Source organism: Pseudochaenichthys georgianus, chromosome 3 (assembly GCF_902827115.2).
Source record: "Pseudochaenichthys georgianus chromosome 3, fPseGeo1.2, whole genome shotgun sequence".
Taxonomy (NCBI): Eukaryota; Metazoa; Chordata; class Actinopteri; order Perciformes; family Channichthyidae; genus Pseudochaenichthys; species Pseudochaenichthys georgianus.
Window position 1 is genome coordinate 19,406,878 of NC_047505.1, and position 21,126 is coordinate 19,428,003.

The 21,126-nt window shown below is 40.4% G+C and overlaps 1 protein-coding gene across 1 annotated transcript in view; it reads left to right on the plus strand.

Annotated features, from left to right (window-relative positions):
• The window catches only part of LOC117468091 (protein kinase C-binding protein NELL1-like), a 363,350-nt gene that overhangs the window by 286,556 nt on the left and 55,668 nt on the right, over positions 1-21,126 (plus strand). The window contains exon 15 of the mRNA XM_034112071.2: positions 20,540-20,635. Within this exon, the coding sequence (XP_033967962.1) occupies positions 20,540-20,635 (96 nt within the window). The remainder of the gene's footprint in view (positions 1-20,539; positions 20,636-21,126) is intronic.

A 21,126-nucleotide genomic window follows, 5' to 3' on the forward strand; every position in this document is an offset into this window, starting at 1 on the left:
TGACAAATATCAAGACACAATCACTCTGAGGAGTTAAAATGTGATGAGATGTAGATAACATCCATTGGGTGATATTTATTTGTGTATCCCACATAAGCTTTATATATATATATATATATATATATATATAATGTACATCATCATATACTGTACCATCTTCTCTAAAGTATAGTAATGCTGTAGATACCCTTGATGAAAACATGAGCGATTTTATATGTTAAATGGTTACATTTCAATTGTATTATGTCGATGTTGGAAAATGTAAAGTCTGTATTCGTAGAGTTTGTCTTATTTGCTTTAAAATGACAAATTAACTTATTTTTTGTTATTACATGAGTGTATTTTGTATTCTCTTTTGTTTGGTTGGAGGACAGGGTGATTATTCAAATTTTATTTTGAACTAAAATGTTGGTTAAACGATTACGATACCAAAGATTTCAGAAAATAAAATGATTATTGTGCTGCATTCAACCTGTCACACATCATCATCACATTTACCTGCAGTTGTGTTTTCGTCCTAGCAGGAGGGATTGTAAACCTGATTGCCGCTTCTCTACTCACGAATCTCTCACAACAGAACTCAGATAAATCTCCTTTTCCTCTTAGTGTAGTAAATACACACTTTGAATTCATTGCTTGCTATTTCATTTAAACATGAGTTCTTAGCAGCAGTTTGGTCCGCATGCTGGTTGGTTCCGTCTCAGCCGCCGGCTGCTCAGAGTTTGGTTTGGATCAGCTGGTTAGGACTCTGCTCTCTCTTATTCACATGCTCCAGTTTTGATTTGACAGGCCTAATATCTCTGAATAATGCATTTGAAAGCATAGATTTATTTATACTTATCATTTTGTATCTGATAATCGTAATAAAAACAGGAACAACGTATCTATTGTTGTCAAATGTTTTTAAAATTTATGTTTTTTTGTGTTAGATAAAGAAATTCTAGAATGTTTTAGGGAAAAGTTAAGAATTGGACCCCCTGCATATTTCGATGATTATCAGTAAACATTGTGAATACAAAAAGTTTGGGCTAATTTTGATATTGCCCTATACCTGTTCTATAATATGCACTTAAAATACAAACATTTAAGCAAGCACTTTCCTAATTAACAAGAAAAACAAGGTGACACAATTGCCGATTGCTGAATAAAGAAAAATAAATGGATAAGGGCAGGGAACACTAACACTATCTCATAGATAGTGTTCTAAATCTGCCTACCTTCCTTGCACTTTTGTGTATAAAAGCTGAAAAAAGTAGATTATGAAGTACTTTGTTTTTAGTAGATGTCGTTAACCCCCTGAGGCAGTCCAAAAACTAAGAATCTGTCTCTTAACCACCATCCCCCGAGAGCCCTAACATATTTCAACTCCCTACAGCAGCTGAGGTGTGAACTCCCGTACAGAATGTCAGTCACTGTGTAACACTTTTTTAGTTTTGGTCGATGTGAGTGCTCGTATATCTTGAAATCGTTTTAAAAATGTTGCCAGTTTTTGAATGATTTTAATAGTTTGTTTTACTTTGCATATTTCTGCAGGTCTCCCTTGAAAAAGAGATCTATGATCTCAATGGGACCCATCTGGTTAAATAAAGGTTTTATATTGACTGGCTAATGTGCCATTTTATTTGTGTTTTACAGCTGTATTTGTCTGCCTTTCATGTCTGTGTTTTATATGTTGTAACTTTGTACATGCTGCCCTTCTTGGCCAGGTCACTCTTGGAAAAGAGATTTTAATCTCAATGAGGTTTTTTTTTTACCTGTTAAATAAAGAATATATATATATATATATATATATATATATTAGTGACACTCTGCAGATTTGTGTGCAATTCACATGGAGGTTGAGGCATTTTTCCAAAAATATAATGGAAAAAAAGCGAGAAAGACAAAAACAAAATACGTTGAAAAGTGGATGAGTATGTCTGTCTCTCGGGGGTTGGTTTGTTAAGAGTCACAGTCTTAAAGAAAATCTGCTCAGAAAAAGTACTTTACTTTCTACCAGTTGTAGAGTTGTCATACATAAAAAACACTATCATAGGTCTAGGAGTGTTTTTAGCTGTAAAATACCTCCACTTTTTAGTTTTCAGCGTACGGTTAAATCTTTCTACCATACATGCCTATATGTCAATGGCTGTTATATATATATATATATAATATTGTATACCGTTTTTTCTTCAACAAGTTTTGAAAAACTTTATTTAAAAGAATTCTTTCCCCGCAGCTGTTAGTGACTTTTTAGGGATCTCGCTGTGTGTTAAAACTATATCAAAAGCTTTTTGGTAACCTTACCCTTCTTTTTCTTTAATGTTTGAGCACAGGTTTTTCTAAATACATTTATGACTGTTAATAAATAATTAAAACCATCATTATATTCGGACAGCGACTGCATATCACAGAGATCTGCTTGAAATTGTTGCAGCGGTCTGAGTACGAAAACTCTGTTTTCTTACAAAATGCACCAGTGTCGACTTGTACAAATGTATATGGTTTATCCTCTGATAAATATTCTCTGACTTTCTATATATATATATATTTAAGTATATTACCTACCTACCTCCCTCTGTTTACAACATGTTTGTCTCCATAGGGGGTTTATGACTTCTCCATAGGGGGTTTGGGGTTTTCCCCCTCCCTTATCCTCTAGCAAAAAGGCTGACTTTTTAAAATATCTGTTTTTTATATGCTTTACTTTGATTTGGAGCACCCAACGGATGGCTGTAAGTTGTCACCGGTGTCTCGCTGATTAAATTCATATCAAGACGTCTCTTGGCCATTTTCTCTCGACTTGAAAAAGACGCTTCTTATCAGAGTTGTATGGTTCCATTGACCTTTTCTCTTGCTCTCTGTGTTCTTCCCTGTAGCATTCGAGTGAATGTGACACAGCAAGGGTTGTGATCGGCCGCTTGATCCTTTGTGGGTATGCAACTTCTAATTTTTTTTAAAGATTTTTTTGGACAACCGATGACTTTATTCAAGTGACAGCTTTGGAAGGGGGAGACAGAGGGGAGGACACATGGTACATGGTCCCGGGCCGGATTCAAACCCGGGTCCTCCGCTTGCGTACTCCAAACTGAACTATACGATGGCCCTGCAATTTGTATTTATGCAAGCTGGCCTTATCATCGACGGTGACGTAAATGAAAAACAACAGTTTTGTAATTGGATATACATTTAGACCTAATCGTAATATAACTACTTTTATCTATTTTACCTTTATTTAAATGAATCGTCGTATTTACTTGAGAATAAATATAACCTTCATATCTATTTTGATAGTTCCCATCAGCAAAAACACGTGGGTTTGCTATCCTGGCTCCAAATGGTGGAATGAGCTCCCCATTGAAATCAGGACAGCAGATAGCTTACACATCTTCCGGCGCAGACTGAAAACTCATCTCTTTCGACTCCACTTCGAGCGATAGAACTATTAACAAAGCACTTATATACTAATAAAGGGCTGGCTTATCTAAAGCCAGTTGAGTAGCACTTGAAATGTTTGGCTCTATGAAACCTGATGTACTTATATGATTCTGTTTTCTTCAAGTTTGTATCTTCTTGGTCGAATGCACTTACATGTACTGTAAGTCGCTTTGGATAAAAGCGTCAGCTAAATGTAATGTAATGATACAATATATTATATTTTTATGAGGGTGCATGAATCAATATTTGTAGTATAGTATAGTGTTCATTTGAAATTCATATTCAAGGGTGTGCCTTTGGGACAAAAACGTTTGAAAACCCCTGCATGGTGTAAAGAAATGTTTTGTTAGGAGGTTTTTTTCTTTTTTTTAAACCTAGGTGAAGCAGTGAAGAGGCAACTACAATTTATTACTCTTATTGACAACTGTAATTCTGTCAAATAAACACACCCATCTTTTAACATTAAAATTGTTCTCATTAAATAGTCATGGGAAGTTTTTTACCATGTAACTAGTTTGTCATTTAGACCTGAACTTGTGAAGAAGTGAGAACCTCATATTCTGCCTTAATCCTGCATGTAGTGGCAACTGAATTGTGCACTCTCACACTTAGCTTTATGCCTCATTGTTGCGTTGCAACGCATCATCTGAAATATACTTTTTCACAGAACCAGAGCAGTGTTTAGTAAATGACACGCTTCAGAAAAAGCCAGCAATGATTTGCATCAGTTACTCAAAAGACAGCCTTACTTAAAGTTGAACATCAGTGACATATTATATGAAATAAATTGGATTCTTCTTGTAAATCTCACTGATATTGGATTGAATACAAACAACCCTATAGTCACAAGACTACAAGACACAACAGCAGAAACTGTCTGTGTATATTTTGGGATATTATGTCCACGTACAGTAAATTAGAGATTAACATATTTTATTTATAATTGACAATGAGAAAACCACATATATAATACTTTCTGCCATATTTTTTATTTCATGATTAATAAATGTATCACTTTTCTCAGATCGTGTGTAAGAAGCAATTTTTTTTGTTTGGTTTTTGTTATCAGCAAATCATTATCTGGGTGCTGCCATTTTTTTTTTTTTTTTTTTGTTTATTTTATTTAAAGGACAGTATTAATTCACATTGCTGTAAATGAGCCAGTATTAGCCAGCAGGCTAATTTTCAACTGTTGTCCTTGGCAAGATGTTAACTGACCACAACATTAAAAGTGTAAGACATATAATATGTGTTAACACAGAAAATAAATTGTATTTATTATTTGCGTTATCAAATTATCATATTGCTGCTTAGAATAAACATGTAAGCACATATCACACTTGAAAAAAGCATTTAAGACCAGTCATCAGTTTGTATGCAGTAATGCTTCTCGTTCTTCCCATTTTCAATTTAACAGCTTCAGGGTAGGCTCTGTTTATGAGGAATTATTTATAGGCATAAATTAGTCTAGTCATGTCACAACTTTTACCTGGTACAGGTTTTGTATTTGCCCTAATACAAACAACTCTACAACATTGGATATTTGTTGTGAGGATAAATAATGCATTAGTTCATCCGTTGATAAAGTTGTGTGCAAAATCTCATGTTAGTTTAATTTCTCTAGATGCCTTCGCCCTTGTCCAATTGACTTAACATTTATGGAAAATTGTTTTTCCTCAGAACCACATATTTCAATCTTTTATTCTCTGAATTATCGTTAATTTAATTTGCAACATGCACGAATAGCATGAAGAAATAAACCTGCGACAGAGCTGAGGTGTATCAAAAAAAGGGATTTCGACCAGGACTGAAAACCACAAAGCCCAGAGGCTCCGGACTCCAAAACACTTTAGTTCAGATCTCTGGGCCCTAACTGATTTATGGCAGGATCGAGGCGGCACACACACTCATTTATAACCAATAGAAAAAAACAATAACAAATAGAAAAGTAAAGAAAACTTTAAGAAAACGCTTTGGAACTTAAGCTGGTGCGGTCCAGCAATGTGTATTTATGATCTGTTCTTGATCTCATACTGCACCCCACCATTTCAACACATGGGAAACATGCAGTTCAGCTTTGAATTATAACTGGAAACATTATCTATACATATTCTATTCTTAAACAAAATGTTGATATTGTACTTGAAAAAAAAGGTGCACATTTACATTTCACTTCTTTTGAGTTCCACAAGTGACAACATTGAGACTTGACAATATAAATGTGAACTTGAATCCGATCCAAGCAACACAAATGGGTTTTGACTGATTTGAGATTTGAAAGCAGAAACATTCAAGATGTGAGTCCTGAGCTGCAATTAGTGTCAAAAATAATGCTCCTTCCCTGTATAATAACTCAGCCTAATCAGAACACACAGACATTATGTACTATGGATATATGGGATATTGTGTGTTCTCATTCATAACACTCCGTTCGATGTCTCACTATGGGATGCGCCTCATCGAGCAAACAGAAGCATCAATCTCATTACGCCAATCCTGATTGGCTGGTGATCTTGACGTCAGCGTCAGGGGAAATCACCCCCTATAAGTAGCTTGCGCCACAACGCATGCGTCATTCAAACACCTCTTCTCGCTTTAGAGCACATCTCTACAGTAGCCGGGCAAGCTTCACTGTCCACAGACTGAACCCAAATACCCATTTCGGTCGACGGGCGCTCGCCGGCTACTCCTTCTGCTTCGCAGGAAGACGGTAGTACTAACGCTGTTAGTATTTAAAATCGACCTCGCCCTCGCAGAGCAGCAGTCCTCTGCCCAAGCTGCCTCGAACTCTGCTCGGTTTAAAACACCGAAGACGCAGAGGTCGCAGCTCACCCCGAGTCCCCAGCCCAGGCTGGAGACAAGGGCAGGCTGGCCTAGAAATTCTCCGGTTCCGGCTGCAGCTCAGGCTCAGCCAACCCAGAATTTCGGCCAGCAGTCGAGGAAGAAGAAACGAGCGGCGTGACAGCCCCTCCTTCTCCCCTCCGTGAATGTGTTCCCGCTGCCTCGAGAGATGCCTAAACACCATCCTCAAGTCTGCACAAACACATGTCACACATTGGTTGATCAAAAAAAATCGTGTTGGTGAACACGAAATGCCGTGAGACTGGGTTGTTACACCAGCCCAGCATACCGACATTAAAGAAACGTTTTGCTGCAACCTGCTGCTGTCTGTGCGAATCTCAGAGTGGTGCGCGCGAGTATCAGAGTTGTGCGTGCGAGTATCAGAGTGGTGCGCGCGAGTATCAGAGTGTTACCATGGTAGCAGAGGGAGAGGGAGGGGCTGCAGTATGACCGTTGGAAGCTCAAATCAAGCGACTCGCTGGCTGTGTATTTGTTGTTAAATATCAGATAAACTACTACGCATACGTGACTGGCGAGGCGGTGTGTGTGTGGTGGGGGGGCCAACAAATATATCAGGGTAGCCATGGCCCCCCCTGCTGGCGCCACTGGATGTGATGCATATCTCTCCTCCAGCAGCATGGCTCATGGGTATTTCCAGCTCTATACAGCTCGCCTCTCAACAGCAAACTTCATCTTATCAGTGACACAGCAGAGGTTGGCCAGTACACTGCCTACCTTTGTGTCTCAGTAATGCATTCAGATAGGAGTCTCACGTCCTGCAGCACCCTTTGTTATGAAAGCTCATCACATCCAGCTGCCAAGGGCGCCCCTGTTCCTCCCCGCTCGCTGCTCTGATAGGTTCATGCCCCCACGACTTCCAACGATGAAAATAGATAAAATCATCCAGACGTGGCATGAACAGCCAGTTAATGTTCAACACACACTGTTTTAGTCGAGAAAGAGGCAGTGAGAGGAATATGGTTTTACTCTGTATTTATTGTTGTTTGAGTTGTTTTTTGTACAAAAACTGTTTTACCTGGAATATTTATGTATTTATTCTATTTTCTTATACATGCAAAAACGTAATTTCTTCTTTCATTTTAAACACATAAATGCTTTGGAGAGGTAACACAAACATACACAGCATCCACATTCAAGCAAGAATATATTTCATATTATATGTCTCATATTCTTGTAAATGTATTATTATGAACTGCGTACATACACACACTAAACAAGTCAAGTCTTTTTCCAAGTCCTCAGAGAAATATCTAGCTCTGCTAAATGCTCCATGTTCAACAGCTAGTTGCTAACCTTCTCTGTCTGCTGTTGGCAGACAACTCATCCCTAAAAAATAAATGTGTCAAATTAAACTACAGATGTATACACATATTTTCTTATCCTGAATGGTTATGGTTAAAAGCAACCATTAAACACAACCATTCTTTCCCAATCTCTTCTCCAAGAGGTTTCGTGAAATCATGTTTTACTTTTGCTTTCTTCGCTTTTTTATTTATTAGTATTTCCAACCCAGTCTCACAAAAAAACTTGTAATAACTACGTTGGTCCACAACTTGGGACGTAGTATTTCTACAAAAACGCCTCTGAAATTGTAAGATCCCTACGTTTTTTTTCACCATTCAGTCCAATGGCTGGCGTCTATGTCACGTGATCTTCAAATTTCTCCCTCCAGAAAAAAAAAACATGGCCGAACTTCGTTTTATTCTCGGTGGAAAATGCCTATTTTGAGGTTAGTTTGGCCATTAAAATGCGTTTTGATGTAATTTGATGCGAGAAATATGAGTTGTTATTTCAGATTATGTGCACTCTAAAAACAAATGCCGTGGCTCAACAAAGAAAATCAACGCAACAGTTTGCATCGATGTTTATTGAGTTAAGACAACTTCTAATGAAATTGTCTTAAAACAACAAAGTTATTTGAGTTAGGGGAGAAGGCTTTCCCTCTACAATCAGAGGTGTTTTTAATTACCACTTACTTAATAATTGGTAGCATAAACACAAGTTTTGAAGTTGATTACTCAAAAGATTAAGTTATTCCGACTAGTTTTACCGCATAATTTAATAGGAATTTTAAGTTGTATGTACTTAATTACCATCATTGTGAACACACGTTTTTAAGTTGACAACCATTTATAAATTAAGTTGCTCCAAATATATTGTATTCAATAGTTTTTTTTCTTAGCTTTTTCATGTTTTTGCCTTTTAAAGAAAGAAATTAATTAATTCCACAACAAAAATATTAGGCAATTCACTTTTTATTTTGAACTGCAGTTGTTTATTTCAACACATGATGTTTCAATCAGGAGAGACTTCATTTAGTTTGAACATGTATTGACACATGACCCTAACACAAGAGAGTCCTGGCCCAAGAATGGTAACAGCACAGTTTCAGACAGTTTTACAGTTACAAACAACTAAAAAACACACAATCACAACACAGTCATACTGTACACCAAGTTTAGCCAAAGCATTTACAGACACAGCAGCCTGCTTCAAGGTCAGTTAAAGTTGCTTTGACTGTTTCTAATGAGACCAGCTCTCTGAGTTTCAGCTCAGTTTGAAGCAGGTTCCAAGCTTGAGTGGCAGTGTAACTGAACGCCCTTTTCCCAAGTTCAAGTTTTTGCATTAGGATTATGAAGTAGAAGATGCTTTTAAGAGATCAGTCTAACTCAAGGGACAGATTTTAAAGGAGCTTTTCCTCTAATTACTTCTGAAACATGTAGACAAAAATAAAGGGTTGTTTTATGCTGCCCTACATGACTCGAAAAATAATCATAAAAGTTAATAATTAAAAAATGTTTTTAAAGTGAAAGAAATAATGTAAGTGGCCCATTTAACACTGGAAGCTGTATTTTGTATTTATAATTGAACACGATGTCAGTGGAAAGTATGACCTTCACTTGTTCTTCTAATCTATGACTATGGCACGTCATCTTCATCATTTCAAAGTGATCAAAGACCAATTGAAGATCATTTTAATGAATTGCTAAGAATCCTTCCAACTTAGAGTTTTCAATAAAATAAATGTAATGGTAACTCTATGTGTAACTCAGTAACAGTGTCTTGAAAAGCTAATAGTGGTGTCTAATGTGAGTAAAACATAATCGAAGAGGAAATATTATAATAGTATAGAAGAGGTGAGAATTTGTTTCCCATTATTATTCCTGGAATTGCTTTTTCTTGGAAACCGACATGGACCTCAAAGCTGGTCCCTCATCATCCATGAGCAGTTTGAAATGTGTGAAGGTTCGTACCAGAGCGATGGATCTCTAAAAGCACCCGGTGGAATGAATTGCTGTGTCAGCAATATTGATCAACCACCCTTCCAACCCTTTGCAGATACATTATGGCATTGAAATTCTTCCCTAACGCGACTTTAATCCCTGCCGACCGCCTGTCCCGGGTCCTTATTGTCTTGTAAGTGCGGTCATTATCTGGGTGTTCAGTAAATGGCCAACACGTACAGCCAAGGGTGAACTGCTTCCAGTCTGATGTATATAAAAGTGAGGCATTTGTATGAGTAAATGGGAAAGCGTTTATTCTGTCTTAAGCGGGTTTCTGCCCTGCTCAGCTCTTTCTTGCTGGCCTACAGTGAACCCCCACCTCTACATTTAAGCCTGCTGCTGTGCATTCCTTAGCAGGGAAGCTAGGCAGATATCACACTGCAGAGGGGGAGTCCTCTTTCTATCTCTGATATCTGCTTTGTAGGAGAGAGTGATAAAGAGGAGCCAATTATGTAGATAACCCGTCGGTTCCTCTGTCGGAACTACTGATGATTTGTTCAGGAACACTCTGTTATATGTCATATTGCAAATCCGCCTCCTTGTTTTGAATCTTAAGGAAGACATGTTGAGTTTTTAAAAGCCGCATTCATTTATATTTGAAGAGGAATATGCAAATAAAAGCTGACATTTTACTTCATTGTAACAACATTACGGTTTTTTATGTTAGCAAACAGTCTCTAAAGCCCCTGTCACACTGTCCCGAAATTGACACCCGATGGACACACGATAAAGGAAATGTTAAAATTCGGCTGTGATCGTAGCAACATCGGGCCATTCGTGAGGGCATCTTTAGCCATCGGCCGCCGGTGGAGTTTCTCAGGCTCCGGCAGCAACTTCGTGAGCGGCAACTTCGTAAGGCACTCGTGAGGGCATCTTGTCAAGTCGTGTCATCTTTGTGTTATCATCGGTGCATTCACATTCACTCTGATCGGGGCGAATGCCCGATGGCACCGAGGATAACAAGATGCCCTCACGATGGCCTTACGATGGGCAAAATTGACACACAAATTCAACACGAAAATGAACCTTCTCAAGGTCCTTCGGCTATTTTTTGGCATGCCAAAGATTTTCCCACCGCTCACGAAGTTGCTGCCGGAGCCTGAGAAACTCCACCGGCGGTCATACGAAGGCTTAAGATGCCCTCACGAATGGCCCGATGTTGCTACGATCACAGCCGAATTTGAACATTTCCTTTATCGTGTGTCCATCGGTTTGTTTTATTGCACAACAAAATCATGTAAACATATTATGTAAATAACTCAATTTGTGTTCTGTGAAACTGAAAAGGATATAATATATTATTTTGAAGGCGAGTTGACAGGAAGTTGTTGTTGCTATGGAAACAACAACATGACGGAGAAAACGTAATATCTTCTACATATAAAGACGGAGAAAGTAAAGAACAAAGTCTAAAAATATCAGTACAGTATCATAGTACTTTAACATAATTGTTTGTGTTACTTTCGATGCAGTTGTATGTCTTAAATGTAATGTAAATGTTGCCTCCGTGTGTGGTTCGGGGCCATCTTCGTGCGAAATTCACAATTCAATATTCGTGTGTCCATCGGGTGTACATTTCGGGACAGTGTGACAGGGACTTTATGGAGACACCAAGCGCACATGGAGTAACACATTCATTTATCTAATGGATCTCTAAATTATAGTTATTAGTTCTGATTTGTTCATCATCTACTGAAAATACATGTTAAATATCTTAACTTTCCTCACCAGATGGTCTCTGACTTTGCGTGGTAATGTACACCCTTACATTGGCAGCCTATTACATCCGGAAATCTCCTCTTGTTCTGCCATCTACAACATATATCTTGCAAGGGAGCCTTCACATGCTCTGCACTGCACTGTACAATACGATTGTGGTTGGTTTTGAGAATGTTTTATCCCCTATCCCCCATCTAGTAATACTGACAGCCCTGTGGAGATAAGTCTGGATGTGCAAGACAAAACTGACTCTGACCTATTTTACGTATCACTGTCTTAGGAAAGGGACATTTTTGTCTCCCCTGAGAAGCATGCAAGAAAAAAGTCAATTAGACGTCATGCATAAAAGCATAGGATATTGCAGTTAAAATCTCACACATCATGCTTCAGATATAACATCATCTATGGTTATAAGGTGTTTGAGGTTTCTGAATCTGTAACTGTTGATAAATGGCCTTCAACCAATGTCAGTTATTAACTTATGACAGCCAAATGTGAGGCTAATGATTATACATAAAAGTCATCCTTTTATTCTTGCGTCTTCAAACTGTTGAGAACTTAAACATGAGATGAGATAATTATCAAGAGGCTAGCAATGTTTTAATGCAGCACATCACTGAGCTGTGATGTGTACTCCACGGAACACAAATTATTCGCTTAGTTACATTTCACCATCAAATTAGAAATCTTTTCTCCTTCATGAATTTGTGAAATACCCATTGGCTTTCTCTGTGATATCCCTGCTCTTAATTCTGAAATGGATCCTTGGATGTCCAACGACCGTGAATGCGGCTGTTAGCCACGTCACAGAGTCGAATGATTCCACTCTCACCACCCACCGGAAACCAATCTAGGCCCCTAATGGGAAACTCAAATACCAAATCTGTGGATATAAGCATGTGCCGGGAAGTCACGAGTCAGCAGTAGTCTCACTTAACCAGGAAGATAGTTTAGCTGGAGGTCACTGGGACTACAATGAGGGAAGTCAGCCTCCTCCTCTCAGCCCTACCACAGGCTATTTGTCGCTGTGGCGGGGGGTCCTGCTAATGTAATCTGCACGGAGCCCAGGGAGGAGGAATGGCGGGGGAATTTGTGCATACAAGTTGATTCAAGGTACACAAACAGGAGAAGATGATGGAGTAAGGAGCTGATGTTTTTTTGAGATGCTCTGTACAAGTCAGTGTGATTTTGTTGAGATATTTCAAACAACAATGAACCATGATTGCGAGCTGGTGCATCAATAGTAAACATCAGGTTGTTGTGCCACAGGAGGATACACAGAGATCAATCTCTACAACCACAGTAATGGTAAATTGTCAGAATACATGGTTGCTGTACAGCTCATATTTCGACTGTATGGGATTTGAATCACCACTCCTCTTCAGTGATATACAATGTTTTCCACTGTGATAGTTTGAACATCAGCACCGAATCTTTATTTTATTCTTATTGGGCGTGGAAAACCTCTCTGAAGAACCAGCACCTTACCGTGGTGGAGAGGTTTGTGTGCCCTGATGAACCTGGGGGCTGTGTTGTCAGGAATCTTGTGTTACTGGTATGGTCTCCCATGGCAAATTGGTCTCAGGCAAGGGGGACAGACTAAGATTGGTTCGAAGACCTCATGAAAGACGAACTAAGAAATGAGGATATCCGGCCCGGAGGAAGCCCGGGGTCCCCTGGAGCCATGCCCAGAAGGAGGTCTCGTCGACGAGCGTCTGGTAGCCGGGCTTGCCACGGAGCCCGGCCTGGCACAGCCTGAAAAGGCAACGTGGGCAACACCTCCGCTTCTCCGTCCCGCGGGCCCACCACCTACGGGGAAACAGCGATGGGGTCGGGTGCGCTGCCAGAAGGGTTGCAATCAAAGCAGAGGGTCTCGACGGTCCAGACCCGGGCGACAGAAGCTGGCTTTTGGGACGTGGAACGTCACCTCTCTGGGGGGGAAGGAGCCGGAGCTTGTGCGGGAGGTGGAGCGTTACCAGCTGGATCTGGTTGGGCTCACCTCTACGCACAGCGTCGGCTCTGGAACCTTACTTCCAAAGGGACCACATTACTCCTGTTCTGGCTGCCTTACACTGGCTCCCTATAGAACACAGGATAGAATTTAAAATTCTTCTTCTCGCCTACAAAGCCCTTAATGGGCAGGCGCCATCTTACCTTAAAGAACTCATTATACCCTACTGTCCTACTAGGGCATTGCGTTCCAAGAATGCAGGGTTGTTGGTTGTTCCTAGAGTCTCTAAAAGTACAATGGGAGCCAGAGCCTTTTCTTATCAAGCTCCACATTTGTGGAATCAGCTTCCAGTTTGTGTTCGGGCGGCAGACACCCTATCCGTTTTTAAGAGTGCGCTTAAGACCTTCCTTTTTGATAAAGGTTATAGTTAGGGCTGATTAGATTCAGCCCCTAGTTTTGCTGATATAGGCTTAGTTTGTCGGGGGACATCTTACTTCTTCCTTCTCTCTGTATATACCCGTGTACACTCATGTTCCGATTAACCCAGCTTCCCCAAATGTCTTTCTTTTTGGTGTCTATATACGCTGGGATCCGGAGTCATGGATGATCCTGCGGTCCTGTGTCCTGGATCGCGAGCGCTGGATCTTGAGTCGTGGCTGTGGTCCTGGATCATCGGTCCTGGATGGATATCCTCGTGGATTCATCTTCCTATTATACACACATGCATTTCCAAACATTTGGACTACCTATGTTGCAAATGTATTATCTTTTCAATTTACACACGGCATCTATTGCACGTCTGTCCGTCCTGGGAGAGGGATCCCTCCTCTGTTGCTCTCCCTGAGGTTTCTCCCATTTTTCCCTTTAAACTGGGTTTTCTTTGGAAGTTTTTCCTTGTACGATGTGAGGGTCTAAGGACAGAGGGTGTCGTATTGTCATACTGATATTCTGTACACACTGTGAAGACCACTGAGACAAATGTAACATTTGTGATATTGGGCTATATAAATAAACATTGATTGATTGATTGATTGACTTCTGGATAGGGGTTGGACTCTATTCTTCTCCGGAGTTGCCCAAGGTGTGAGGCGCCGGGCAGGTGTGGGGATACTCACAAGCCCCCGGTTGGGTGCTTCTTTGTTTGAGTTTACCCCAGTGGACGAGAGGGTCGCCTCCCTGCGCCTGCGGGTTATGGGGGGGAAAGCTCTGACTGGTGTGTGTGCAGGGTTGGGAGGGTTACATTGTAAATGTAATCAGTTACTGATTACTGATTACATGGCTCTGAAAGTAATCCTAATACAGTTACAGTTACGTGCCTTAAAAAAGTAACGTAATCAGATTACTTTTAGATTACTTTTGGATTACTTTCTTTTTCCTGGGTATGTTTTGGTGAACAGGAGACACAAAAAGCAAAAGGAAACTGAACGTGTTTTTACTGTTTTAATGGCGTATCAAGAGCACACCTGAAACATCACATCTGAAACGATGTAACAACATAATACACGTTTTGGGGATGCAGCTTGGGATGTGAGTAGAGAGGGACACGGCTTAGAACGGGTGTGTCGCCTTCTGTCCTGCCAGTGTTGGCAGGACATGAATTAAAATGTCGAACTCGGACTTCATTTTAAGGACATTTCGGCCAGGGGTGTAGAGCTATATTTGTTTAAGCACCGGATCGGCAAAACAGGAGTGTGTGCACCAGTCTGCCTTGATCTATGAATTCATGTCCGTGACTCTCACAGTATCCTATCTGCTGCCCGCAGCTGTTTTATAGAAGGAACACCTCCTTCACTTCATGACATCTCTGCAGCGCCAGGAGGCAGCGGGGGGGTTAACTCCGCCTCTGAGAAGACGAGCGTGCTGCGCAGTGCCTTTCACGCACCGCCTTCACTGTGTGTACCTTCAGAAATAATCATTAGTAAGGCTAAAGAGCGACCGCAGGTTGATGTGTTTTAACCACACACACCTATACACACACACGCGATTTAAACGCAGACTTTTGTTCCTCCATGTTTCGTTGTTATTGTTTCACTGAGCGAGCGGACCCGCGATTTTTTTTCAAACGCTTTTTGGTCCATCTGCAGCGGCTCTGATGATTCGAATCGGCTGTACCTACTAGTAATGAATATTACATGTTGAGAGGAAATCTTTCCACCAATAATTCCAATAAGTAATCCAAAATGTATTCACTTCAGGTTTACGAAAGTAACTGTAATCAGATTACTCGTTTTTCAAATGTAACGCGAGCTGAATACAGTTACTTGATTTTTGTATTCTGATTACGTAACGCCGTTACATGTATTCCGTTACAACCCAACCCTGTGTGTGTGCTTATGCACCAAACAGCAGTTCAGAGTATTCGGCCTTCTTGGAGACCCTGGGAATAGTCCTGTATGGGGCTCCTGAAGGGGACTCTTTAATCTTGCTGGGAGACTTCAACGCACATGTGGGCAATGATGGAGACACTTGGAGGGGCGTGATTGGGAGGAACGGCCCCCCTGATCTGAACCGGAGTGGTGGTTTGTTACTGGACTTCTGTGCTAGTCATGGATTGGCCATAACAAACACCATGTTTGAACATAAGGATGCTCATAAGTGTACGTGGTACCAGAGCACCCTAGGCAAAAGGTCCATGATCGATTTCGTTATCGTATCATCGGACCTGAGGCCGTATGTTTTGGACACTTGGGTAAAGAGAGGAGCGGAGCTGTCAACTGATCACCATCTGGTGGTGAGTTGGGTCGAGTGGCGGGGGAAGCCTCTGGACAGACCTGGTAAACCCAAATGTGTAGTGCTGGTGAACTGGGAACGAGATTATATCTCTTTACTGGCCTGGGAGCGCCTTGGAATCCCCCAGTCAGAGCTGGTTGATGTGGCCAGGGAAAGGAAAGTTTGGGGCTCTCTGCTGGAACTGCTACATCCGCGACCGACCACGGATAAGCGGGAGAAGATGGATGGATGGATGGCATGGAAAAGCATCACACTTTCCATGTATAGTCAATACTATTTTCTCAAAGAAAGCCCCAAGGGAGCATAGCTGTACACATACCGAATATCCAGCAAAGCAATTTGAAGGGCAAGTCTGCTTGTCTCCATTCGCCGCTATGTCTTAAATTCATAGGAAAAGAATGTAAACACGAACACATTTAGGTAAAGAATGGACACCAACGTCTGGCCCTACCGGCAGACACATGCTGGCCTGTAAGATAAAGTGTTTGTACCTCACTGGATTTCACCTTAATCTCTACACATGCTGGGCCATGATTGGTTTGTCGTATAGCAAAACAAGCCACTAGCACTAAAACATAATACAGAGCTGAGCTCAAAACCGTTGGCAATTGACAGGTTCAACACATGGCTAGAAAATGCCATTCTTCATCAATCAATGGCTTATATATTGTACTTTTAAGTCACATCCTGTGTTGAATGCCCATGGCAGGGCTGACGGAACACTAAAATATAAATCCAGCTTGAAATAAAGTTGTTTTATTATATGTAATTATTCAAAATTCAAAGCATTTAAAGGGGCTCTATAATGCTTTTTTGGGGTTTCCCTTTCCTGTAGCGTGTTATAGGTTTTGGTGCATGTAAATGGTCTGCAAAGGCTAAATTCCAAAGTTCCATTCAGGGGAGTTTCTCTCCCACTAAATACAAATAAGAAACCTGAAAATAAGCAAAATAGGGTCCCTTTAAAACTGTAAACTGAAAATGTTTCATTGATATTTGTTCATGTTAAAGTATGTAAGTGTGAGAGAGTTGTTTTTCGCCAACGGGATTATTTTTTTCTCAGAAAAAATAAACACTTGGGTGTTGTCTCTGGGCAATACCATTGTTGCAGCTTTGATTGAAAAATGTGGATCTTAAAAACAGACACCCACGCCCTAATAAAGCCCCCACATCTTTGGAAGTCATTAGTTCAGAAGGCAGGCGACATTATGCTGATGGTGGTGAAATGATAATGAGACCAGGAGATAGATTGATTCAATATAAGTGTAATTAATTTTAAGTGTGAGGTTTATTAGTACAGAGGCAATCAGGCTCCTAATGAGGGCCTGATAGAAGTTCTTAAATACTGGAACCAGTCAAATTAATATTTGTAATAGCTTTTGGCATTTGACTCTGTTTTTATTTATTGCACTAATGCATTTATTTGTATATTAGGCTTTTTTTCTAAACACCCGGGTGATAATTTAAACAGATACATTATGTTTCTTCGAAATTATAAAGAAGAGGGAGACAAGATGCCGCATATACATTACATACACCCTACGTAAGTGACTATAAATAGATGTTTCAGCCCATTAAGACTCATCTTTCAAATTGTGTCATTAATTAAGCTGAGCAATGCTCTCTTTAATGAACTTGCTCAATTAAGTCTGCCCTCCTTTTTGGTTTAATCCTCCTCGCTTTAAGCACTGAATAACTACTCTTTCTCACTGTCTTTCCTTAAATTACTCTTCCTTTTGTTTTGAAGAGTACGTTCCTCATCCTGCTCGACTCAACCTTCCCCTTCCCCTTCTCCTTTGTGTGTTCGTATCAGCCACGTCGATGTATCACACCATGAGCACCCGCAGAACAAAAAGCAGTCATTTGCACTGCCAGCCTGTTTCCTACAAACGGCAGGAAGATAGTTGCTCTCACACGCAAATACACAAGATACAGTTTTGGGGTTATTTATCTGGATTACTGTGGCACGTTCAAAGACGTGGGTAGCGTGATCATCTGAAACAAAACAAAAATCAACAACACCCATTGATTATGTTTAGTAAAACATCATGGCTTGGTTTAGAGACATTTATTTATTAGGATAAACCCCTACAGTAGATAGACCATCTCGTTTTCAAGGGGGTCCCCACAAAAAGCGGCTTAAAGTTGCTTATTTAAGTAAGTTAGTACATTTTTTCAGGTAGCTTTGTAGGGGATCAATAACAATATGCATATTCTAACACATTTTAATCTAAATATGACTGTTTGTCCAGCTATTATTGTATGTTACATTCAAACATAATGATTTGTAACTAAACTTTTTTCTCTATCAGGTCAGATTCAAACCTTCATTTATTGACGTATTTTGAGACTGCAGCATTACAATTTCCAAACTTAGTGATGGGGCGAACAATGAGACAATGTGTTGTAGTAGTAACGGCAAACATGTATTACCTCTCAGAGCTTTTTCACATCAGCATTTATTACATAACAAAACGTATCATTTGGAATGTAATGGCACACATATTTGTAACAAAAAAGAAACACATTTCACCTTGGCTGCTTTTATTAAGACCTGAATTAATAGGTTGGAGGTACGAATTTGAAGTCGATGGTCAGGCATTGAAAGTATATGATTGGGACAGGGATGATTTTTGCCCCATCTGCCGGCCAATATCTCTCGTAGTTTAGCCAAGCAGGTGATCTTTTCATATTTCTTTCATGTGGCACAACAGTATCTCTGACAGCAGGACAGGCAGTCCTTGAACTTCTTATGTGCTCCGCCACAATCAGTGTGTGGATGTGTGTGTGGGTGCATGTGGTTAAAAAAACATTGTGGCAAAGTGCTTGTAAGGTTTTCAGAAATCATGCTATATTAAACAGTCCCATACCTTGGAGACCATTTTGAGTAGCAGAGAAAAGGTGTTTCATCACTGTGCTTTCCAATAATACATTCAAGCTTTTAGAGTAAAGCCCCTGAAGAAAATATAATTATCATGTCAGTTTAGCATTAGCTACCTGATGTGGCTTCACATGTAGACCACACAAAGTCATTGAAAAGCCATTCCATCTACTAAAACACTGCATTTTGATGTAAGTGACATTTATACATTTAAAGAAATCGTTTTTCTTTTTAGCTTATTGAATATGTGTTTATGTAAAGACTTTAAGCAAAAACTGAAAAAGAGGAATCAATAATTTAGTCGTTGTTCTGCCCCCTTGATGAATATAAGGCCAATATATACTAGTGTTATTCCTGTGAAAAAAAGAAAACGTATTCTCTTTTCTTTTCAGCAAGTAGTTTTAACTTCATGGGCAGTGGCCAACACCATAGTCACTTGATCTTTTTTGTATTTAATACACATATTAATAAGGGCATTTTTTAAAAGGCAACACTTTTGCCAGTCTTGCTCTAAGACATGTTTTACCCATGGTGCCTCTTCATATCCATTACTTAAAGGTCCCATGTCATGGCCATTTCCACTGATCATAATTCCATTGTTGAGGTCTACTAGAATAGATTTATATTGTGCAATTTTCCAAAATCACTTTCTCTGTAAACTACGTGTATTCACTGAATTTCACTCTCTGCCTTTAACGGCTCGTTGTAGCTCCAATAGCTCCAGCCCCCACCCTCCCTGTGAGCACAGTGTGCTCTGATTGGTCGGGACGTTGTGAATCGAGCTGAGCTCCGTGGAGGTGTGGTTTCCTTGTTTAGCGATACACAGCGAAATACAGCCAAACTCACCCTGAGCACACACAAAGTCACAGCCGAAGTAAAAAAAACAAGTGTGGCTTGATATTGAGTAAGAAAAAGGTTGATAAACGCTGTGAGAATGGGTCTGCAGAGAGAATTTCACCGCAATCCCAACTGTCTGTTATCAGCCTGCAGCAGGGAGGAGAAATCAGCAGAGCTGCCTGCACTGAGTGTGTGAGGAAGTCCGTGGATTGGTCAATTTGGACCAATCAGCGGGGGCTTAACGTAACGGCTCCGCGGACGTAACGTAACGGCTCCACGGATTGGTCCATTTGGTTCCGGGTAACGCATGACATCATGAGTTACCCGGAAGAATCAATGGACAGTGACGTATCTCCAAGGAGGCGTTTTGGGGAGGTATTTTCTGTGTTAGAGTTTTACTCGCTACAGGGTGTACTTTGAGGGTTTTGACTCTGCACACCGTTTACATAAATAAAAACCTTCATAACACACAAGCGGATGGGTAATAACCGGAAAAGCATGACATGGGACCTTTAAGAAACATACTTTAACACCTTCATGGAGAAGCTTTTCTTGTAGATGATTACCACTTAAAAAGCGGTGCAACAGGTCATTGGCCAATTTTGGTGGCACAATATTGTCACTTCAGATCTTGGGTTAATATTTTATCAAGTTGCCCCATGGCACTTCACACAGGGAAACATAAAACACAATTTATCAACACATGTGAATGACAAAAGAAGTGTGTTTCCTCCCAGTGAAAGCACTTTCCACTTTGTAATGCCTTCACCTTTAACTGCAAAGTGTTTTTTCATGCTGCTGCTGTGATATCCAGGATATGATGTCAAACTGAACAAATACTTTTCTCTGTTTTCCCTCTAGCTTTCTGCGAGGAGGGTTGCAGGAGCGGCGGGACCTGTGTGTCTCCCAACACGTGTGTGTGTCCCGCAGGATTTACAGGACGCCGTTGTGAGACAGGTAAGACCGGAGGACGACTCCTTGTGATCCCTCGCCTGTCTGGCTTGTCCCCACTTATTAGCGCTAAGCCGGAGCATCATATTGTTTTTATCATGGAGCGGTCATTAGGTCGGTCTGAGGTCTCTCTCTCACTCTATCTTACACTCACACACACTTTCACACTTTATTGCTAAAGCCCTATGTTTGAATTGTACCCAGGAGAGCCATGCAAAATGACAGCTAATGTATCTCCCTCCTCCTTCATCGTTCTTCCTCTCCCTCCTCATGTTCTTCCTTTCCTATTTTTCTTCTCGTTCTTCCTTCCTTTATCCTCCACATCATGCTCTCCTCATCTTATGTTCTTCATCCCTTCATTTCCTACGGCTCCTTCATTTTTCCTCTCTTTTTCCTTTTTATGCTTTTTTCGGTGTGTCCCTTTACTGCATCAGGTTTTTGTGCATGTAAATGGTTTGCAGAGGATTATCTCCTACACACCCCTGCCTTGAACGCCT